The following is a 23739-nucleotide window of genomic DNA, read 5'->3' on the forward strand; positions in this document are numbered from 1 at the left end:
CCTCGCAGAGGTCGGTCCAGTGCCTGGAACAAACTAGAGCCTTAATAAATGAGTGTTTGCTGAAGACCAAAACAACGCAAGATTCCTGAATGGGTAACTGAATCGCCCACTGCGGACAGGGGAGAGCAGCGTAGCGTAGAGGGGGCAACGCGAGGCTAGACAGCGCGGGTGGCCAATAGGAGCCCGTTTCTCAGTCCAGGCCCCTCCCCTTGCTCCACCCCGTCCCTCCCCGCCCTGCCACTACTCCCTCAGTCTCAACGCCAGAAGCGCGCGCAGTTGCTTGTTTCCCGGAAGTGCGTCTGGACTCCGTTCTTTGGGCGGAGGTGAGTACGCGCATCCTGGGCGGGCCTGACCGGGGACTTTTAGGGTCAGTCCCGGAGCCGCCTGCGTCCGTGCTGGACTCGGCTGTGTCTCCGAGAACAGCGGTAGGGTCAGTGGACACCACCGTTGGCCTGGGAATGCGTGCGGAGAGGTGGCGGGTCTGTGAATGGATTCTGGGGTTGTAGGGATACCTGTACCCTGACCCGGCTCTCAGTTCTGGAGCCAGTTGGTTCCTTCTGGACTCGCCAGCCACATGTCTGGATTGAGACTGGGCCCCTGCCGCCTGTCTCTCCCCAAAGGCTGGAAATGAATGTCAGGAAGAGGGAACCCTGAAGGGCTGATGTCCACAGTCTTTCCTGGGTGCTGTCGGAGTTGGGGTCCGAAGGGTGGAGAACTTACCGGTGGGTAGCGCTGCCCGGAGCCTTTTGGGCTTGAGCGGCCCTGGGAGCTCCCCCGGGCTGTTTGTGGCAGCCCCCAAACCCGCCCCACTAATTACCAAACGTTGGCAGCTCTCCTCCCCAAAGGACAGGTATTAGAACTTCCCGGGTTTAAATTTGGCTGCCACTGGGAACCTCGGAGGTCCTTGATCCATAAACTTTGATACTTACCTTGCAGGGTAATTGTGAGGATTAGAAGTGACGTGAACAGGGCCTAATACGGAGCTGACCCAGGACACTTGTTAAAGAAAACGTTAATCAAGACGCTTGTTGAAGCTTGTTGACGGTAAGGCTGACTTTATTCAGGGGGACTACTAAATTGGGTTTTGCAGTAACAGCTAGAGTACTATAAAGACATTAAGTTTATAGTCAAGGAGTAGTGCGGGGATCAGTGCATGTGAAACTATTGGAGGAAACATGGGTTAAGGGGAGATTCTGGCTAAGCCTACTGGGCAGATTTGCTGAAGGCAGACTAGGGTGAATAAGGAGTTTGGTCATTTATCACGGGTGGTCAGCTACCAAGGGTGGGGGAATATAGACATCGATCAGATAGCGAAGCTGGAGGACTTTCCATAAACTGGATCCAGCAAGATTCTTGATAAAACTGGACTAGAATGCCAAAGGGCAGAGCGCAGGGTCAGCCTAGTCAAAAAGAGGATTCAGGAGCTGACCCAGGTTTGGTTAAACAGTCTTTGTCAATAGTAGGTGCTGAGAAAAGGTTCCTTATATATATGTACATCTAGTAAATATATTTACCTAGATGTACGGTTAAAAATTCATTCTTATTTGTTACAGCTTTAATAAATATAACAACCCTACATTTGGGATAACCTTTTTCTTGTTGTTGTTACAATAGATTCTTATGAAGTCATTCCAATATAAACCCAGACACTCTATAAAGTAATTTAATTTGGAATAATTGAGGCACTTTTTAGCATTATGTGAGAATATAATTACTAAAATCAGACTTAAATATTTTGTAAGTTCTATAGTTTTCCTTAAATGTCATTTTTCCTAAATGTTATCTAAACTGCTATCTTAATTCAGGAACCAAGTGAGTTTGAATAAATCTACTGATCAGTTTCTTGTGTCTGAAATCTTGCTATTTGTTATTTGACATTCAAGAACCAAATAGATTAATGAAGGATACATGATATTTATTCAGTTTTTAAACATTTATTTAAAGCTGTACATTTCTCTCTAGACAGTGCTTTTGCTGTTTTCTACAAATTTTGATATGTTGTGTTTTCATTATCATTCAATATGGTAATATACAGGGTCTAGCACAAATAATGCCCCTACATTTGTATAACTCCTCTATACAGATTTGTTATTTCTCTCCCTCTCTTCTTCCCTTCCCCTCTAAAGATAAATGAATAACATCTTTAAAAAAAGATGCCAGAGAATATATACTTTAAAATTCCAACACTTAATTATGTATATTGTCTGTTTGGGTGAATGTTATACATTCACTTGAAATGAATGCGTATTTGGTAGTTGTTGAGTCTAAATGTCAGTAAGATCAAGTTGTTTGATAGTATTGTTCAGATTCCTATATCCTTACAGATTTTTTTTGGGGGGGTGGTGGTTTACTTGTGGTATAGATTACTGACAAAAGGATGTTAAAATCTCCAAGTATGATTGAGGATTTATCCCTTTAGACCTGATATGAAGTGCATACACATTTAGGGTTCTTTTGTGTTCTAGATGATTTAATCCATTTATCATAACGAAATGTCCCTCTTTTTCTCTTTGTCTTGAGGCCTCATGGTCAGATACCAATATAGCCGTACCAGCTTCCACATGCTTGCTGTTTGCACAGGATGTCTTTTTCCCATCATTTTATTTACAAGTTGTATCTTTATATGTAAAATATCTCTCGTAGACAGTATATGGTTGGGTCTTGCTTTTTTAAAATCTGACCATCTCTACTGTATAATTCAAGTGTATAGTCCATTTATATTTAATGTAATTGTTGACATGGTTGTATGTTATTTTACCATATTTTCTTTTTTCTGGTTGATCTTTCTGGTTTTTATTCTTCTCTTCAACCATTCCTATCGCATTTTGGTTATTGAATGATTTTCAGTATTCCTTTTTGGTTTTTAGTTATATCTTATTTATATTTTTACAGCTAACAGTATATATCTTAAATTTACAAGTGTTATCTTAAGTTTACCTTAACTTGTCAGTCCACTTTAATATTGTACCACTTTACACTTCACAGTTCACATTTCTCATTTTCTGCCTCTCACTTAACACTTTCACACTTCCCATTTTCACCTGCCACCACTGCTCAGTTTCTACTTTTTATTTCTCAATTAGCAGTTCATAAATGTAATAACAACAGATTGATTCCACTTACCCCTCCTTTGTACTATTGTAATATCTTCTACTTACATTGTTGTTACTTTGGCTTTTAGCAGTCAGCTGCCTTTTAAGGAAGTGAGAAGACATAAAAGCATGTTATTTTATGTATTTATCATATATATACTGTTTCTGGAGATTCTCCTTCCTTTTTGTAGATTTGAGTTTCCCTTTAACTAGAGCAATGTCCTGTAGCGTCACTTGTAGTACAAGTCACTGGGGGGAAATTCTCCTACCGTGGTTATCTGAAAAAATGTTTTTAATTTATGTTGTTAAAAAAAATTGGGGGGGATGTGGAATTCTGGATTGATGGTTCTTTTTCTAGGGTTAGCATTTGGTTCTTTTTTGAGTAACTTTTATTTCTCTGTGGAAAGTCTTTATCTCTTCTTTCATTAAGATTAGATTTTTCTCTAGGTGCTCTGGTCATCTTGGGGTGGGTTTCCCCTGACTGCTTTTTTCCTTGACTTTTTTTAATTTTTAAAATATATTTCATTGATTATGCTATTACAGTTGTCCCATTTTTTTGTCTCCTTTTTTCCCCTCTGCCCTGTACTCCCCCTCCTTCCATCATTCCCCTACCTTAGTTTGTGTCCATGGGGCATACATATAAGTTCTTTTGCTTTTCTATTTCCCATACTATTCTTAACATTCCCCTGTCTATTTTGCACTTATCATTTATGCTTCTTATTCCCCCCATTTTCTCCCCTCTCCCTCCCCACTGATAGTCCTCCATGTGATCTCAATTTCTGTGAATCTGTTCCTGTTCTAGTTGTTTGCTTAGTTCATTTTTTTTTTTTAGGTTCAGTTGTTGATAGTTGTGAGTTGTTGTCATTTTACTATTTGTATTTTTTATCTTCTTTTTCTTACATAGTTCCCTTTAACATTTTATATAATAAGGGCTTGGTGATGATGAACTCCTTTAACTTCACCTTATCTGGGAAGCACTTATCTGCCCTTCCATTCTAAATGATAGCTTTGCTGGATAGAGTAATCTGGGATGTAGGTTCTTGCCTTTCATGACCTGGAATAAGTCTTTCTAGCTCCTTCTTGCCTATAAGGCTTCTTTTGGGAAATCAGCTGACGGTCTTACCAGAACTCCTTTGTAGGTAACTGTCTCCTTTTCTCTTGCTGCTTTTAAGATTCTCTCCTTATCTTTAATCTTGGGTAATGTAATGATGATGTGCCTTGGTATGTGCTTCCTTGGGTCCAGCTTGTTTGGGACTCCCTCAGCTTCCTGGACTTCCTGGAAGTCTGTTTCCTTTGCCATATTGGGGAAATATTATTCATTATCTTTTCAAATAAGTTTTTGATTTCTTGCTCATCCTCTTTTCCTTCTGGTACCCCTATGATTCAGATGTTGGAATGTTTAAAGTTGTCCTGGAGGTTTCTAAGCCTCTCCTCATTTTTTTGAATTCTTGTTTTTTCATTCTGTTCTGATTGAATATTTGTTTCTTTCTTCTGCTCCAAACTGTTGATTTAAGTCCCAGTTTCCTTCTGTTTGCTGTTGGTTCCCTGTACATTTTCTTTTATTTCACTTTTCATAGCCTTTACTTTTTCTTCTGTTTTTTGACCATACTCAACCATTTCTGTGAGCATCCTGATTATCAGTGTTTTTAACTCAGCATCTGATAGGTTGGCTATCTCTTCACCGCCTAGTTGTATTTTTCCTGGAGCTTTGATCTGTTCTTTCATTTGGGCCATATTTTTCAACTTGGGATGCCTGTTAGGTAGTAAGGGGCAGAGCCTTAGGTATTCACCAGGGCGGGGTAACCCACGTGGCTGCGTTGTGGTGCTGTATGTGGGGGAGCAGTGCGGGAGGGAACAATGCTGCTTGTTCAGCTCTTCACAAGCTTTCAGTCACTTCCTCCACTACCCACGAGCAAATTGGGCCCTTCTGGGACTGATTCCTGGGTAGGTGGTTTTGTGTATGTTCTAGGACCATGTGGGTCTCTCCAAGGAACTCTCCTGTGAGGTTGGGAGTTTCTCCTGTCACCTCAACCTGGATAGGTATTTTCAGTCAGAGGTTCTGAGGCTTTATTTCCCCACACCAGAACCCTGGGTTGCTTGTTCTGTCTCACTCCCCACATGGTCCTCCCGGTTTAATCCGCATGGGAATATGGGACTGCCTCCTCTGCCAGCCACCATCTTGCTGTGAGTCCTCTTTGCCCCAGCTGCCCATCTCCACCCTTCCTCCCAGTCTGGATGAATGTCCTTAACTCCTTGGTTGTCGGATTTCCATACAGTTTGATTTTCTAGCAGTTCTGGTTATTTTTTGTTTTTAAGATGGTCTTGTCCTTCATTTGGTTGTGCAAGGAGGCAAAGTGTATCTACCTATGCCTCCCTCTTTTTTTTATGTCTAGTAATTTTGGATTGCACCCTAGATATTTTGGATAGCACATGGTTGATGCTAAGGATTCTGTTATCTTCCTCTGAAGAGTGTTGACTTTTGTTCTAGCACGCAGCTCATTTACTGACCTTTGACTTGTATTGCCTTGGTTTTAAGCCTTGTTAGGTCAGATCTTTGGAAAGTCCAGGGTATTTTCCAAGTTCTAACTAGATCAGACTAGACCACTAGACTCACTCTGTGGACCTTGCTGAGGGTTGGCTTTAGGCTTTTTAGGGCAGGTTTAGAGTAGGTCTTACTCTAGGATGTGGTCTTTACTTTGAACATGTGGCCTTTCTGGTATCCCACAATGCCTTTAGGTTAATGAAGGCAGAGGTTTCTCCACTCTCAGTGGTCAAAGACTCCCATGTTGCTCATCACTGGTTGGTCTTTTGTATCTCTCTTTTGCTCTTAATGTGGTAGCAACTATTCTCTGTTAATTAAACCTTGCATAGTTTCACTCTGCTAATGAGCAGTCTAACCCTTGGCCAAGGGCTCATGGGGAAACCCCACCCAGACTTCTGCCTCTACCCCCATAGCTCCCTCCTTTCTGCTGCCCTGTTCTTTAGATTTCATCCACTTCAGTGGCTCCAACCTCTGACCTCTGCCTCCTTACTGCTTTTGTTTTTTTAAGATGAGACTGCTGATCTCTGCTAGAGCCCCAGCTTCCTTTCCACAGGAAATTGTCCCCATGCACATAGCCAGGGTGTTCATGGGAAATATTATTCACCTCATGAGCTTTTCTTCTCTCAGGAAACTCATTCTTGCCTGCCTCTTGTCCAGTGCTTGAAAACAGTTGCCTTATAAGGTTTTCTCCAGTTTTGGAGTTGTTTACAGTGAGTGGGCTAGTCTGTATACTACCAGTTACTCTGTCATGACCAGAATTAAATTTCTGAAACTTGTATTTATTGAGCACATAATATACAATGTATGTCACTGGTAAACTGGTTGCTGCCTAAATATATGTGCAATTTATTTATTTCACTTTTTCCTTTTTTGTTCCCTGGAGAAATTTATTCTTATCTATTTATTTAGCTTTTTAGATGATTTTGTGATATAGGATGAATTGTTTGATGAAGTGGTAGGGATGAAGATATTGGTTTGGGTTTTTTTTTTAAGTTTTAAAAAATTTATCTTTTAGAGAGAGGGGGAAGGAGGGAGAAAGAAAGGGAGAGAAACATCGTCAGTCGCTTATAGCATGTCCCCAACCAAGGACCTGGCCTACAACTCAGGCATGTGCCCTGTCCAAGAATGGAACTGGCAACCTTTTGGTTCACAGGCCAGCACTCAGTCCACTGAGCTACACCAGCCAGGGCAAGGACATTGGTTATTATAACTGAAGGAAAGGGCAACTATTAAAAGCTAGAGTGTTATACTGATCTCTAATTAAGCCAGATTCCCAACTGACTGGGTATCTTTTGGTTGTTGTGGTTAGTGTTACAGAGAATGTTGACCTTTAGGTCCTTTAAAAGCATTTGAGCATTGACCCAACAATCAATCCAGTATTAGATTATATTGCAAAAAAGCTAACTAGATATAGCATTAACTTTGCCACTTACTATTTCTTCTTTTACCACCTTAATTACTAACTAAATTTTGATACTATGTATCAAATCAATTCTGTAGGAATGTTTTCAAGATAGGTAGTATTTATTTTAAACCTTTTTTAAGGCCAGGGTTGAAAATCTCAGGTGTGACAGGTTTTTTTTTTATATAAATTCCCAGTTTTCAACATCCCACTCAAAAGAGGTCACTTAGAAATTTCATTGCACTTTTTTGGGAAGAATTAATTTGTTCTGTTCAACCTCGTATTTATTATGGAAACATCTGATCATTTCAACATTAGCCTTTGTTTATAGGGCACTGATGTTTTTTGTTCAGCTTTATTTTTTAGTGTGCTGACATAAGGATGCAGATATAGAAATGTTTCCAGAAGAGCTGTTTACCTGGAGACCTATAGTGAAAATGCTTCATTTTGTGCATTTCATTTTCCTACGCGGGCTGGACATTTGAGGACCAAATAGGGATGTTATAAAATGGTCAGGGTGATGGTCACAGGTCAGATAAGAATGAGTGGTTTACTTTGTGGCTTCAAGTTTACATTCTCGCAAAATTAAAGAGTGTATCCACTGATTTGGAAAAATCTGTGGTTGACTCCTCATTGTTCTTTCTGACGTGTCCCTTTTCTCTATAGAGCACACGATCTCGCTCCCTCTTTTGTCCCTGTGAGAGGCTCTGTGAAGGCCTGGTGCTCCCCAGAGACAGCTTCATCCCAGAAGAACTCTACCTGAAAGGACTTGCCAGGCCAGATGATGCCCACTGAGCTGGGGCAGGCCCTGGTCCTGCTGCCACCACTGCCGAAGGCCGAGGACTTCCTATTCTCTGGGCCAGATGCTGTCCCTCGAGGGGAGCCCTCCAACCCTGAGACAGCACGTCAGCTCTTCAGGCAGTTTCGTTACCAGGCAATGTCTGGGCCCCAGGAAACCCTGAGACAACTGCGGAAGCTCTGTTTTCAGTGGCTGCAGCCAGAGGTACACACCAAGGAGCAGATCCTAGAGATCCTCATGCTGGAGCAGTTCCTGACCATCCTGCCTGGGGAGATTCAGATGTGGGTGCGGAAGCAGTGTCCAGGCAGCGGGGAGGAGGTAGTGACCCTCGTGGAAAGCTTGAAGGGAGACCCCCAGAGGCTGTGGCAGTGGGTAAGCTGAGGCTATTATGACATGTTAGTGAAGCACAGGGCTGCTTTGGGGTCTTATCAGATGTATTGCCTTTTTTTTCTGACACCAAATATGTGGTGTTTTCTGCACCAACAACCATTCTCCGATTCTCTGCTACCAGCCAGGTGTCCTACATTTCAGTTCAGTTCTGACACTGAATATCTGGGTTTGACTCGGATCCTACAGAGTAAGGGTTAGTCTCAAAGCCCGCCCCCATTTCAGATGCCTGTCACAAGTCTCAAGGGCCACCTATGCTTAGGACCAACTGGCTCTAAATTTGGAGGTTCCCAAAACCTTGTCCTCACATAATTGCCTAGAATGACCTATAGAACTCGGGAAAACATGTTACGTACATTTTCCAGTTTGTGATGAAGGCTGTGACTCAGGAATAGGCCAATGGAGGAGATGAGGTTACACAGAGCTTCCCTGCTCTTGTCAGGCCATCCGCTTTGGTGTGGTCACCAGCTCAGAAGCTCCCTGAACTCCCAAGCTCAGGTGTTTATATGGAGGTTTCATTATTCAGGCATGATTGACTTATCATTGGCCACTGGTGATAGAACACGTCTAGCCCCTGTCCCTTCTCCAGAGCTTGAGGGGTGGGGCTGAAAGCTCCAACCCTCTAATTACCCCGTTGGTTCCTCTGGTAACCAGCCCCACTCCTGAAGCTGCCTAAAGGTCCACCAAGAATTAACTCCTTAGCATAAACTCAGGGATAGTTGAAAGGGGCTCATTCTGACAAAAGTCGCTCCTATCACTCCTGTCCTTCAGGTAATTCTAAGGGTTGCAGGTGTACTATGCCAGGGGCAAAGACCAGATATATATTATCACACCACATCGGTATATCCCCATAACACACTGAGTTCAAAGATTCCCTGGGAATTGCAACACTTTTTAGCCGTTAGGGGTTGAAGTCTCCCATCCCATTCTATCTTTTGACTAGAGTATTTGAAAAGTTATTCAAAAGACACCTGAGTTTTAACTGGGGTAGACTACCCAGTAGAAACACAGTATTAGTGGTACATCTCCAAGGTCACCCAGCCCTGGATTAGGCTTCGGCTTTTGACCTCTCTCACTGGTTCCTGCTGTACTAGAACTTAATGCTGTTTTTCTCTTTCCTTAGTCCATGTTCCTAAGGACTGTCTTATGGTCTATGATAGAAGCTTTCAGAAACCCTCTGGCCCTTTCAGTGATGAGTGCTGTGTGTGGTCTCTAGATCAGCATCCAGGTTCTAGGACAGGACATCTGGTCCCAGAAGGTGGAACCGGTGAGCTGCCAAGGTGGGGAAGTGGAGTCTCATCTTGACGTGACACCTCAGGAGCTGGGACTCCAGAATTCACCCTCTGGGCCGGGGGAGCCACTGAGCCACATGGTGAAAGAGGAGTCTCACGTGGAACAGGAATTAGGTGGGGCTGTTAGCACGGTGGTGTGTGGTGCCCTCCTGGGGACTGTGGTCGGTGGGGCTAAGAGTGAGTTGGAAATGATAATGCTGCCCAGAGTGGGGTTATCTGTAGGAGGTTCAGAAACAGGGTATTCTGCATGAATCGCTCTAATGTGGATATCCACAGCCTGTAATTTAACCACATGATCACTAGCCCATACCTTTTGGGTTTTGGTTTTGAGGAAGGAGGGTAGAAAATATGGGCGGGACTGTTGGGAAGGTTGAGGGGAGTTGCAGTTTTTTAGGGCAGTAAATGTGGTTCTTAAAATTATAGATGGTGAGACCATAGATGGTGAAACAGGTACCAGTTCTAATTTGCAAAGATTTGTATTGGTGCCTCTGGAGACTGGTTGAGGAGGAATCTAGTTCTGCAAACTGCCTCTTTCTCACTTCAGCAGTGGCTGCCCCCCTGCTCCCTGCCCAGCCTGAGGAAAGGCTCCTCAGAGACCAGCCCTTCGGAGCCTCCCTTCTCCAAACCGCACCTCAGGTGAGCCAGGCTGCCCTGCCTCCCTGACCCCGGAGCGGGGAGAATCCACAGAAATTCGCAGAAAGGAAGGCCTAGCAAGGATAACAAGAATAATACCTGTGGCATGAAACCCAACAGAATGTTTCTTAATTGTCATCTGAGAAAAGTTATGCTGAGAAAAGACTCTCATTTCTTCATCTGAGCCTCCCATGTAGAAGTCAGTTTGATACTTCAATGGTTATATCTAACGTGGGACAAGTTTCTCTTCCCCTCCCCACTCCTAGAGGCATAATCGACACAACAAACTGCATGTGTTGAAAGCATTCGGTTTGTCAAGTGTTTTGGCACCTGCAGACACACACAAAACCATGACCACAAACAAGGCAATAAACATCTTGGTCCCCGCCAGAGGTTCCTTTCCCTCTCCCCGACCCCTCCACTCCCCCACCCCCCATTCTTCCCAGCAATTCAGAGGCAGCAACTGCTCTGATTTCTATTACCCTACATTTGTTTGCATTTTCTAGCATTTTCTGTGAAATAGAATCATGCCATATGTCTTATCCTTGTTCTGCATATAATGTATCTTTCTTGCTGCTTTTAATATTTTCTCACTGGGTTTGAACAAGTTGACTATGATATACCATGGAATTGTTTTCTTCATGTTTCTTGTGCTTGGATTCATTAAACTTTTGGGTCTGTGTGTTTATAGTTTTTATCAAGTTTGGAAAACTTTTAACCATTATTTCTCTGTTTTTCTTTCTCTTTTTTCCTCATTTCCTTCTCGGAGGACTCTGAGAGTGACACACATATGGAATGGATATAATGATAATGTGTGTGCATGTATTAGATCTGCTTACGCTGTCCTTCAGCTAGCAATGCTCTCCTCTCTCTTTTTCTAACTTCGGTGTTTTGTTTTGGATAGTTTCTATTTTGTCTTTAAGTTCATTAATTTCTGTGTCTACCAAGCTGTTAATCCCATCTAGTGTATTTTTCATCTCAGATGTATTTTTAATCTCTTGAAGTTTGAATTAGGGCTTTATTATATCTTTTATTTAATGGGTTCAGACTTTCCTTCACCTTCTTGAACACATGAAATAGGGTTGCAACATCTGTATTAATGTCCTTGTCCACTAGTTTATCACCTGTGTCAGTTTTGGTGGATGGATTGACCTCCACATTATGAGTTGTGTTTTCCTGTTGCTTTGTAGGCCCAGCAATCTTTGATCGCATGTCAAACATCAGGACTTCAACCTTGCTGAGGCTGGGTATTTCTGTATTCCTATAAATGTTTTGGGCTCAGCGCTGGGATACTGTTAGGTGACTTGGACAGTTTGTTATATGGCATTGGAGGCGCTTTTAGGGTCGGGCTACCTCTTCCCCACTGCTGAGGCAATACCCCTCAGAGAGCTCTACCTGATGCCCCTTGATGCACGAGGGTGTGTGCACTGTGGATGCTGGACAGGGGAGGCATTTCCTGCACTGAGCAAACCCTGAGGGTTGTTTCCTCTGCTTCTGCTGAGTGGTGCTGTCCTGGGCTCGACAGGTGGCCCCTGCAGGGCTCCAGAGCTGCCGCTTAGTGGGGCTTCCCACTCTGGCCTTCTTTCCCGGTAACCCTATATCCCCCTCAGAGCTCCTTCTGCTCACTTTGGAGGGCTGCCTGGTTCTGTCAGGGACCCCCCTTTGAGCTAATCTCAATGTTCTCTGTAGCCAGTAAGCCTGGGCAACTCTAGGGCTCACATGTTTTGTTTCCCCACGTGCAGGGATCTGTGCTCTGCTCTGCCTAACATGCAACATCTGAAAACCATTGTTCGGGTAGTTGGTCCCTTTTCTCAGTGGCTTCAGACACAAAGATAAACCCAGTCCCTATTACTCCATCCTGGCTATAAACAGAAGTGTCTGGGGCAGGTTCATTTTGATTATCTCGTTAAAAATTCTAAAAACCTGCATTTGATAAAAATAAAAATTTCCAGGAACCTATACACCTTAATGAAAACATTGTTTCGAACCTTGGGGAACTCCCCTTGGGATTTACCTGGTGAGGTAGTAGAGAGTGCAGGGGAAGATAGGGAAGCCAGTAGGAGGTGCCAAAGGTAAGGGTGAGAATCAGGCCTGAGCTTTAGATTTCTAGGCTCCAAGATTGAAAAGGCAGAATACCACCTTTGTAGCACTGTGGGTATAGGGGTGGGGAAAGGATACATGTTTTAGTGACTCAGGGTGCCTTCTTGCTTTCAGGGTACTGAGAAACCAAATTGTTAGGCAGGAGATTGCTTGGTGAAAAATATTGGGTATTCTCTCAAATATTTTGAGCAGACTCAGGATTATTGTTTATTCTATAGTAAGTACAGTATATCCCTATGAAAAGTATATATAACTTATTAACATATTTTAACTAGTAGAATTAAGCGTTTACTCTATATAACATAACATTAACCATGACCTCTCCTGGATGCTTAAAGGCAAAAGATTTAAAATGCTCACCAGCAACATTGTGTGTGTGTTAAATTCCCTGTGTTTAGCAGATGGCTGATTGACAGCCACTGAACCTAAACAAATAAAACATCATTTCTAACCAATTCTAATATCCCTCCCCCAAGTTAACAATTATTTGCATTAGAAGGATCTTGATATTTAATGAAATCCTTTGTAAGTGACAGGATTTTTAATATATAAGTAATTGCTTTCCCTAATCTCTTTCATAAGTGGAACTTGGTGCATAATGCCAGAATAATGTAGTAGTGTTCCTACACAGTGACACTGGGTTTTTAGACATCGTGGCTGAGTGAGAACCTCACACACACTGGGGTATACATTGACTTCCTTTTCTGTGTTTTCACACTTCAGGAAAGGAACACAGTACTGAGAACTCTGTGCAAGTCAGGTGGCAATGTCTTGTAAGTCCACAAGATGGTACTGTTTTCACATAAAAGCAAGATGATTTCTCATCCAATGTACTTCTGCCCTTCCAGGTTAGGAATTTAGATTTTCCCTCCTCTTTTAAAAATGAGAAAAAACAAGGTGGCTGCAGTTGGTGTCTTGGCTCTTAAGTAAGGGGTTTTATTCAAGCATCCAGAGCTGGTTGGCACTTCTTAATAAGTTTGTGCCTTTAAGTGGGGATACACTGTTTAGAGATTCCTGAAGCAACTTCTGCTTCTTGATTTTGGTGACTTCTGTCGCCCTTGGGCATTTTGGTGGTTGTTTTCTTTTGTATCTTGTACTGTACTTGGTAGCTTCTGTTTTGCTGCCTGTAGAATAGGCTCTTTACCCAGCAAGCCAGGCAGCCAATTAGACATTGCAGTGCCTGGAACCCCCACCCTTCGCTCTGCTGGTGTCAAGCCAGGATCTGTGTTCTGACTGTGAGGACTGCAAACTCTCATTCAGCAGTATTTGCTCAAGTCGATACTTTTAGGAGGTTGTTAAGGTGGCTTCGTTCACAGAAGACTAACAGAATAAACTGCTAACAATTTCTAAAAGTAAAAACTTTTAAGTTAAAACTTACGTTAAAAATGTGGTTATAGTTAATAGTTAAATACATAATTAAATATATTAAGGTCACTTCACTTTTCACTTTTTTCACCCTAAAAATTTTTAACTCCTCCTTCCTTCCTTCCTCCTCCCTTCCTTCCTCCTCCTTCTTCCTCTCCTCCTCCTTCTCCCCCCTCCTCTCTTCCCTCCCTTCTCTCCCTTCTTTTGGCATAGTGGCTGGGAGTTAAAAGACTTTCTGGTGTCCCCATTATCTTTCAGCCATTCCCACTTCCCTTGGCAGTGCTAGGACAGTGAATGGCTTCTCTGAGCAGTATATTATTTGTATTAGTAGTAGGAAGATGACTTCATGTTCTCATTCTTGTTCTCCTCTTTGCTCCCTACAGCCTAGCTGGCTGTCCATGACAATAATTCATGTTCTCAACTTCGGGGTTCCTGAAAGTGTACAAAATCCCTTAATTCTCTCTGGAAACCCTGTGGTTAGTGTGGGAGGTGGAATAGCCCACAGAGCACAGATGATGGCAGTAATAATATGTATCACTTACGGAGGGCTTACTTGCTAGGAGCTAGACAGGGACTTGGGGCCAGGAAGAGTACAGTGGAGAGTCCTTTTCTCATGGTTCTAAGAACTAGTGGAGCCCACTGTTGATTACGTATTTTTATATGTGTATGTATAAAAAAGATTGGGTATTGTGTTGTACACGTAATGCACATATATAGAAACATTTAATAAACTGATGAGTGCTATGAATAAAGAGGACAGTGTACTCTGAAAATACATGACACTTGCATTATTTCTGTTACCTCCCAACAATTTTTGTGTTCAGTACTATCATTACTTTTTTTAAGGTTTTTAAAATTTACTTGTAGAGAGAGGGAGGGAAGGAGAAGGAGCAGGAAATGAAACATCAATGTGTGGTTGCCTCTCCCACGCCCCCAACTGGGGTCCTGGCCCACAACCCAGGCATGTGCCCTGACCGGGAATCGAACCAGTGACTTTTTGATTCACAGGCTAGCACTTAATCCACTGAGCCTCTCCAGCCAGGGTGGGTTCAGTACTATCATTAGATGAAGACTGAGGACCAGAAAGGTTAAGTAACTTGCTTAAGGTCACACACCCAGGAAGTGGTGGAAACCCACTTGAAATCCAGTGTTTTACTCCAAAGATGGTGGTCTTAATCCCTCTGGTATACGATCTGAGTGTCTGACAGTTTTTTTCTTGGTGGGGAGATGAAAATTTGAATTCATGAAAGTAGACCCTACTAAGATGGCATTTCCAGTTTTGAGTCTCCAGTCTCCAGTTCTGTAGAATAAGAGAGGCATATTTGGGAGATAATTGAAGGGCACCTTGCTCTAGACAACTCATCAATTTCCCACTTGCTGGAAGGAGAGCTAATTTAGTGTTAGACCCTAAACTCAGAACTGTTGGGAGATGCCAAGGGTATATGGCGGCTGCCCTTTCTGTCTGCTATGAATCCGCCTGCCTGTTTCACAGTGAGACTTACAGCCTATTTGACTTCATTGCTAATTCTTCTCACTTTCTCAATAGTTGCTTTTTCAACAAATACCTTTGTAATTTTTTTCTTTTCCCTCTTCAATTTCCAGACTGTAATAGAATATTGGGACTGTCAGGCTCCTACTCTTCAAAGACTCTACTTAGGCACTGGAGGAGTGAAAGAAGAGACAGTGCAGAGAGGTGTCCTGCTTTCTCTCTGTTCTCCACTCTTAACTACATGCAACTGAAAAGTAATGCAGAACTTAAAACCTGAATGTTTTCTACCCAAGGCAATAAATACTGGTGTAGGGACTGTGGTTTTTCCTTTGGTCTTTTCCCTTGAACCAGTCCTCCCATGCATTCTTAAATATTTTGATGTCAGGCTTCCAAGGCACATTCCTTTCTTAGCCTCCTGTAGGCAGGGAGAGCAGGGTACAAAAACTTTCTCTGACTTCACAGCATGGTGTGTTTTCTAGGAGCCGTGGCGGCACCTGGATTCCACTCAAAAGGAGCAATACTGGGATCTCCTGCTGGAGACCTATGGGAAGATGATCTCAGGAGGTGAGGGCACAGGCTCGCCTGATGGACAGAGGTGGAAGGAATGTGAAGCATTTTCTGTGTGCTTTAGAGATAGTGCTCTACTTGAGGTTATCTCGGTGAAGATAGTCGTCATCGACACCATTGGGAATGGAGTGAGTCGAAGATAACAGAGTCCCAGTGAGAACTTCCTGATGGCAGAAAGTATTCTCTGCACCAGGAACTATCATGGGTGCATTACATGCAGTGATTCCTTTAATCCGGGAAATAGGTGATGGTATTCCCATTTTTAAGATGATGAAAGTTGAGTGTCAGATCAAGTCACTTGCTCATTGTTACTTAGCTGAGTTACAGTGGATCTCAGGTGTGGCTGGCTTTGAGTCCACACTCTTTAATATTAAACCACAGTCTCAACAAACTATTGGAGGGGTCTTACACCAGCCTGCAAGGTGTAAGACCTGTCTTACATCTGACTGTAAGACAGTCAGACCTGTCTGACTCTACCTGCACAGATTCTTCTTTTTTGTGGTCTTCACCATGTATCCTGGTTATCTTGGGAGCACTGGTATCTTAGAAACTCCACACACCCTTCTAAGTTGAATTACCTTAAGTGGTCTCCAGAGCCTTCCATTTCCTGTCACACCCCAGGCACTCCTTTGAAAACCAGCTGGGTCCCCAGTCCTTCCAGTTCATCAAGGCCCACATGTTATCTCTCTCTCTGTACCAGGCATTTCCAGTTCCAAGCCTGACCCGACTAATTCAACAGAGTACAGGGAGGAACTGGCAGGATTGCACCTTTATGTCAGTGAGAAGCTCCCAAAACCCACTGGCATGGGTGAGTAATCTTCCATTGGATAGAGCCATTTCTGGTCTCTTGTCATTACATTGCAGGGGGTGAGGGACATATTAGGATTTGGGACTTGGCTATACTAGCTATGTCTGGTTAGTTTAGTCAGTCAGGTCCCTTTAATCTCTAGCTATAGGGCTGTTGACACATATAGTCGATCACAGAAGAAAGACTGCACCTCAGATGTGCTGCCTTTAGTCTTATCTGTTGTGACAGGCATCTTTCTCAGAGAGAATTGAGATGAGTACAGATTGAGACCAATACAGATGGGGGTAGATTCCATTACAAAAAAAGATTATGTAACAGCCATTACTATCCTTCCTCTTGTTTGAAGGTTCAGAGTAATTAGACTTTCCTTATTCTGGTTATAGCGAATAGTAACCAACTCACCCTAAACAAAATAAAATAAAACAAACAAAATAAAACATGGTTTAGCTCATCTTGATGCATCTAACTTTCATTAAATAGCAGGAACAACAAATACCACATTTTGCCACATATAATGTACTCCTGTACATAATGTGCACCCACATTACATGGGATTATTATACCCATGGTGTGTAATCAATCATTATACCCATGTATAATGAACATCCTTATTTTTATCCTCAAAAATCTGGGCAAAAAGTGTGATTATATTTTTATAAACGATGAGATAAAAGCCAGTCATTTTTTGAAGTAGCACTCTGATATAATACACTTGTTTTTCCTGGGTCTTAATAATTACATGTAAAAATAGAGCTACCATATGACCCAACAATTCCATTTCTTGGTATCTATCTGAAGAAAATGATAGCTATATGCACCCCCACATTCATTTTGACATTGTTTACCACAGCCAAGATGTGAAGGCAGCCTTAATTTCCGTCTGCAGGTGTAGGGATAAGAAGAGGTGGACACACACACACACACACACACACTGTGGGGTATGACTCAGATGTGACAAGGAATGAGCTCTTGCCATTTGCAGCAACATGGATGGATCTAGAGAGTATCATGCTAAGTAATGTAAGTCAGAAAGACAAATACCATATGATTTTACTTACATGCAGAATCTAAAAGAAAACAAACAAAATAGAAACAAACATAGATATGGAAAACAAACTAATGGTTGCTAAAGGTGAGAGAATTGGGGGAAATGGGAAAGGGGGAAGGGGATTAAGAAGTATAAACTTGGAATTTAGTCCCAGGGGTATAATGTATAGCATAGGGAATAATCATTAATATTGCAGTAACTGTGTACTAAGCTTACTGTGGTGACCACTTTGTAAGGTATATAACTGTTGAATCCCTATGTTGTACACCTAAAACTGGTATAATACAGTATGTCAACTGTGATTTTTTAAAAAATGCATGCTGCTTATATGGGGGAGGGGCGGTCAGCAGTGCCCTCTGTGAGCCCCCTCCACATCAGATGTCCTTGTTCTCTGTCGGAGCTGAGTCCCTTAGTACCAAGTGACTTGAGTGCCAGGCGCGTACAGGGGATGATGTTTTTATTCCCCTGCTTCCCTCACTGATACCCTCTTGGTAAAAGAGTTAATGTCTTATGATGACCCTTTCTTTCTTTGGCATGGGAGTTAGAAAATACAGCATACCACTTATTGAACTGTTTTAAATCTTTCTTCTTTCAGGAGATAGACAGGAGAATGACAAAGAGAACCTAAACTTGGAAAATCATAGGGACCAGGAACCTTCAGATGCCGCCTGTCATGCCTTGGAAGAGGCACTTTCTCAGGCTCCCTTCAATGGCTACTTCCCTAAGGACAAGCTGAGACTCTTTGGAGAAGGAGAGGATGTCCCCGAGGCTCAGGAAATCATCCAGGGTGAGGGGGTGGGAGGACAGCTCTTTCCTCCAGAAAGGACTTCTGGAAAACAGCTGGGTCACTGTCTGCCCAGCCCTCCTGTGGGGCTTGAGCTGAAGAGAGCAGCCTCCCCTAAGGGGCAGCTGAGGGCCCCCATGGCCCAGAAACTCCCCACCTGCAAGGAGTGTGGGAAAACCTTTTATAGGAATTCCCAGCTGGTTTTCCACCGCAGAACTCACACTGGAGAGACCTACTTCCAGTGCCCCACCTGCACAAAGGCCTTTCTGCGGAGTTCTGACTTTGTGAAACATCAGCGAATCCACACAGGAGAGAAGCCCTGTAAATGTGATTATTGTGGGAAGGGCTTCAGTGACTTCTCAGGGCTACGCCACCATGAGAAAATACACACAGGAGAGAAGCCCTACAAATGTCCCACCTGTGGGAAGAGTTTTATTCAAAGATCAAACTTTAATAGACATCAGAGGGTTCACACAGGAGAGAAGCCTTACAAATGTTCCTGCTGTGGGAAAAGCTTCAGCTGGAGCTCAAGCCTTGATAAACATCAAAGGTCCCACTTGGGAAAGAAGCCCTTGCAGTAGCCATGCCCTCTCAGCCATCTTGTTCATTTGAAAACACTCGGCTCCATCAGAACAAATTACATCTTGTAGAGCAGGGGTCCCCAACCCTCAGGCCACAGACAGGCTCTGGTGTGTGGCCTCTCAGGAACCCCGCTACCCGTGAAACTCCCCTGAGCTCTGTGTCCTGTCTCTGCCCCTCCCACCCCGCAACAGCAGGGAGTGAGCAGTGGGTAAGAGGCAGCAGCTGAACTCCAGCTCCCCACCCAGTCCTTTCTCCCGTGAAGCCAGCACCTGGTGCCAGAAAGGTTGGGGACCTCTTTTGCATGAATTGGAGAAGAGAGTACCCAAACATGGTTTTGGACTCAAGAGGATAGATATATTGGCCTGTGGGTTGGATTTCACGCTGGTTTAATTTCTTGTAGGAGAAAGAATAGTCTTTGTCTTCCACTTCATCTTGTTTTGGGGGAGAGATGGGAGAAAACTATTGCTTAGAGATCCTGTGCCAGAAGTGCTGCCGGGAAGAGTGTCACTGGGTTAGCCACAACCACTGCTCGTGGGAAGACTCAGATCAGTCCTCTCACACCAGGGTTCTAGAGCAGGCCTGCTACAGAAGGGGAAATGGCCAGAGAGCTCACGTGTGTTCTTTGTCATGCTGCTGCAAGGTTAATGTCATGTCCCCTGTTTTAAATAAACTTAGTGGAGTCACTCCTGTCTTATGTGTGTCTGAAGTATCCACAGAGTATTGATTGTAACTCAAAGTACATTTTCTCCTAGAAGACCCTAACTGGTATTTGAGCTCCTAGATCATCCCTCACAAACCTGTCAAGTTTATCAGCTAGCCTGGTGCTCAGGTGTGAGAGTTTGGCCAGTGCTGGGCATTCTTGGCCTCAGGTAAATCTGTCTCTGGTGTCCTCTTCCCGAGCCCACCTGCCACTTCTAGCATACCTCAGGCTGCCCTTCTTTATCCTGGTATCCCACGTAGGCTATCATTTTTGCCAAAGTGTTCTGTGCTTTAAAATTATCTTTATTATTTCATTTTGTTTGTAGGTGTTAAGAAATCAATAGCATTGAGCTAATTTATAGTACTAATCTAGAGGTTTATTAACACACATATCTAACCTGTGCACTCATCCTTGTCTTCAAAAGTTACATGCCCCAGTGTCCTGCCCTCCCAAACTGAGACTCCACCTTCCTGCCTGCACTTACTTGACTGTCCTTGGTGAGGGGAGGAGGATGGTGCTGATGAGGAGGACTGAACGGAAAGAGATGAACCTATAAAGCAAGAAACAGTTATTTCTGGATTTGAGAGATGTTACATGTGGTGTCATATAACAGCACCAGGATTCAGGTGTTTGTGGCTTGTTTCTCTTTGGCTCCTCAGGATGGTTTATGACTGTGACTCTCAGAGCCTGGACCAGACACAGTTAAGAACGAATCACTTTATTAGGAAAAGTTCAGAGTTATGAAGTTCCTCTTCCTTCACTCCTAGGTCCACGCTCTCCTAGCTCAGCCCCACTTTAGGCTCTTCAAGTTCTCTAAAAGAATTTTACATAATCATGAATGCTTGTGAATCTTTCCACATGTCCCTCAGCTCCATTCTCTCAGTGGCTCAGCAGGAAGCTAGATCTGGAGAAGTAAAGCTACTCCAGCTAGAACCCACTTAGATGGGTTCTCCTTAGTCTTCAGGTTGAAAGTCCACACATAGGTGGGTCCCCGCTGACCAGTCTTGTACATGGGGCAAGGATAAACACTGCAGCAATCTTGCTTCTCTGCAGGGAGGGCCTTGATGAACATCACAGGCATGGGGGGTGTCAGGTCCTTTAGCTTTGCCTCTGTAATGACCCCAGCCTGAGGATGAGAACACGAGAAGAGCCATGTTAAGATCAGACCTGGAACTCAGCCTGCCAGCCTTCTCCAGGCAGAAGATCCAGGAGATGAGAATTGGGGGGTGGGGGGGGAAGGGGCCCACTGTCTGCCCTTATGCCTAGCCCCTTGCTGGCTCTTCAACAACCAAATGGTGGGACACATCTCATATTGTTTTCCGGCTTAAGTCACTGTTTGAATGAGAGGACCAAAAGCCACTTTTCATATACAAATTAATCCCTTTGAAACTTGAGTCTCCTAGTTTTATTTTTGGATTCATTAATTTCATAAGCATATTGAATGTAATTATTTGCCCCATGTGCTTGGTGCTGGGGACTTAAAGATGAGTAAGACACAACTATCAGCAAATGCTTTGGACTTGGGTTACGTCCTGCTCCAGTTTCTTATTTGACTTCATGTGCCCTCTAGAGCAGATGAAGCTATGTTCCCTCTTTACTCATGGAATAGGGACCTGGCCTTTCTGTAGCTTTCCAGCTGGGGCCTCCTATGGTTTTCTCAGATGTGTCAGTAGAGCGTAGAGCGGTCTAGGGCAGTTTTTCTTACAGGTCCCAAGAATGTTCTAATTCTTACCAAACAAGCTTGGGGGATGGTGCTCCCACACCTTGCGCTTGAAGCTTTGTAGTGCACACTAGCACACTGAAGACAAGCAGGAGCTCTAGCAGTAAAGAGAACAGTTTAACTTCTAACCTGGTGTTGCCCCAACTTAGCTGACGATGGGACACTTTCTTTGCCATCTACTCCGTTCCTGATGCACAGGCACTTCATGGAATGTACCTGGGGAGACACTGACCCCAAATGACTTGCAAATTCCTTGCCTTGTCCAGGTGACTCGGCCCCTTCTGCTTTGAATAGAGGTTGATTTACTTCCTGTGAAGTGTATTTAAAGGTGAGGATGCACCTCTTCAGTTTTGAGTAACAGAACTAAGGGAAACCCCTCTCCCCTCCCCCACAACTGTTTATGACAGAAAGTAGGAGCAGGAGTAGAACTCTTTTTTCTCCACAGACCATAAAACCAACCTTTTTAAAATGTACAATTAAATATTTTTGATGTGTAATCATCACTTTGCCATTCCAGAACATTATTCTCCGCTCAAGAGAAACTAACCATTAGCAGTCCCCATTAGTCATGGGGTGTGACATCTCTAGTTATTATGGTTGAAATCTCTATTTCAATGGTATGTTTGTTCTGTCTGTTTACTTTCAGCCTATTTATATCTTTGAATCTAAAGTGTGTGTCTTGACCTGGCTGGTGTGGCTCAGTGGATTGAGTGCCGGCCCGCCAACCAAAGGATCACAGGTTTGATTCCCAGTTAAGGCACATGCCTTGGTTGCGAGCCAAGTGCCCAATAAGGGGCATGTGAGAGGTAATCACACATTAATGTTTCTCTCCCTCTCTTTCTACCTCCCTTTCCCTTTCTCTAAAAATAAGTATATTATATATATATATACACACATATATATATATACATATATATATACATACATATATATATATATATAGTGCATGTCTTGTAGAGAGCATACAGTTGGATCATTTAAAAAATCCATTCTTTGCCTTTTAGTATAAAAAAAAAGCCATTCTTTACCTTTTAGTGTTAAACTGTTTGCATCAATGTAATTACTGATAAGGTAAGACTTACATCTGACATTTTACTCTGTTTTCTATATGTCATGTCTTTTTGTTCTTTTGTTCCTCCATTATTGCCTTCTTTTGTATTAAATAGATACATAGTGGTGTAGCATTTTAATTCCCTTGTTATTTCTTTTATTATGTTTTAAAATTATTTTCTTAGTGGTATGAATTAACATCTCAATTTATAAAGCTTTGTTTCTGATGAATACCAACTTGATTTCAGTGGTATACAGAAAACTTTACTCCTGTACAGTTCCAGTCCTTCCCTTCCTGTGCTTAGGGACTTGCACTTTTTTTATCATACAAATTACACCTTTATACATTTTGTGCTGATCAACACAGATATGTAAGTATTGTTTTATGCAGCTATCCTTTAAATCAGATACAAGAAAAAAGTTGCAAGCAAAAGTTCATTTATATTGTCTTTTATACTTACATATGCAATTACCTTCATTGGTACTCTATTTCTTCATGTGACTGGAGTTACTATCTAGGGTCTATTCACTTCACCCTGGAGGACTCCCTTTTGTATTTCTGGTAGGGTTGGTCTGCTAGTAATGAATCATCTCTGTCACTTAAAAAAATCTAGGACTGTCTTAAATTTCTTCTTCACTTTTGAGAGTTTTGCTGGAAGTAGAGTTCTTGGCTGATGGTCTTTTTCTTTCAGCACTATGATTACATAATTCTTCCACCTTCTAGCCTTCATGGTTTCTTATGAGAAATCAACTCTCTTAAATGATGGATTGCTTTTGTCTTGCTGCTTTCAAAATTTGCCGTTTGCCTTTATCTTTTAACAGTGATGGTGGTCTGTTGGTTGTCAAGGCTACCAGAGTTTGGGGGAGTAAGGATGGGAATAGGGCAACTTAGAAGGCCACAAAGCTTGCTCTTCTTACTGAGATTCAGCTATTTCTCTTCAATAAGCGCTCCTTGGCTTGCTGAAAACCTTTGATTAATTTCCATTGTTCTGAAAATGTTGATTTTAACAGTGTTTTTCACCAATGTTCTCACTGTTTTATGGATGAGAGAATTTTGGGACATCTTTACTCTTACATTTTTGCTGAAATCTTTCTGGAATAGACACTATAAGAACAAGAGCTTTTGGTGGGCAGGTATTGCTTTTTTAGAAAGTTTTTTGTATTAGTAGTACTTAGCAACAAGGTAATGAAAAGTTGGAGGTGGGTGATTGGAGTCATGTCCTCTAACCCCACACAGTGGTGCTGCCCTTCCTTTTGAGCTTCTTTCCTTTCTGTAACTCTCCTGTTTTTAGTGTTTTAGGTGCCCTAGCTCTGGCTCTCCCTGCGTTGCTCTACCCAGGATGCACTCCATGCGTGTCCTCCCCTGGAGAACTTGTCCA

At 42.9% G+C, this 23739-nt stretch overlaps 2 protein-coding genes across 13 annotated transcripts in view; one reads left to right on the forward strand and one right to left on the reverse strand.

The window, feature by feature from the left end:
- The first annotated feature begins 300 nt into the window (after positions 1 to 300).
- On the forward strand, positions 301 to 19590 carry ZNF18 (zinc finger protein 18). 7 transcript variants are annotated; one of them, XM_037028301.1, is made up of 8 exons: positions 301 to 323; positions 937 to 1044; positions 7703 to 8207; positions 9439 to 9628; positions 10059 to 10150; positions 15581 to 15665; positions 16369 to 16476; positions 18120 to 19590. In XM_037028301.1, exons 3-8 carry the CDS (start codon positions 7818 to 7820, stop codon positions 18887 to 18889), a joined length of 1635 nt encoding a protein of 544 aa, XP_036884196.1. In that variant the 5' UTR covers positions 301 to 323; positions 937 to 1044; positions 7703 to 7817; the 3' UTR covers positions 18890 to 19590. The 7 variants fall into 7 exon arrangements, with proteins under 7 accessions (XP_036884196.1, XP_036884194.1, XP_036884198.1 ...); XM_037028299.1 differs by lacking the exon at positions 301 to 323 and adding an exon at positions 346 to 430; XM_037028303.1 differs by lacking the exon at positions 301 to 323 and adding an exon at positions 346 to 430 and having other exon boundaries at positions 10062 to 10150.
- A 640-nt stretch (positions 19591 to 20230) lies between these two features.
- Positions 20231 to 23739, reverse strand: part of DNAH9 (dynein axonemal heavy chain 9) — a 393611-nt gene continuing 390102 nt past the window's right edge. For all 6 annotated transcript variants that reach the window (XM_037028297.1, XM_037028295.1, XM_037028294.1 and 3 more), the window contains one exon: positions 20231 to 20716. In XM_037028297.1, the coding sequence (XP_036884192.1) occupies positions 20489 to 20716 (228 nt within the window). In that variant the 3' untranslated portion in view covers positions 20231 to 20488. The remainder of the gene's footprint in view (positions 20717 to 23739) is intronic.

The sequence above is a fragment of the Sturnira hondurensis genome, unplaced genomic scaffold (genome assembly GCF_014824575.4).
Source record: "Sturnira hondurensis isolate 20B ecotype Veracruz unplaced genomic scaffold, ASM1482457v3 Scaffold0019835, whole genome shotgun sequence".
NCBI classification, from domain to species: domain Eukaryota; kingdom Metazoa; phylum Chordata; class Mammalia; order Chiroptera; family Phyllostomidae; genus Sturnira; species Sturnira hondurensis.

Coding starts and splice junctions, on each gene's coding strand:
- ZNF18 (XM_037028301.1), top strand. CDS start 7,818: ATGATGCCCACTGAGCTGGGGCAGGCCCTGGTCCTGCTGCCACCACTG. Junction 8,208..9,438: donor CCCAGAGGCTGTGGCAGTGG/GTAAGCTGAGGC, acceptor TGTGGTCTCTAG/ATCAGCATCCAGGTTCTAGG. Junction 9,629..10,058: donor TCACGTGGAACAGGAATTAG/GTGGGGCTGTTA, acceptor TTCTCACTTCAG/CAGTGGCTGCCCCCCTGCTC.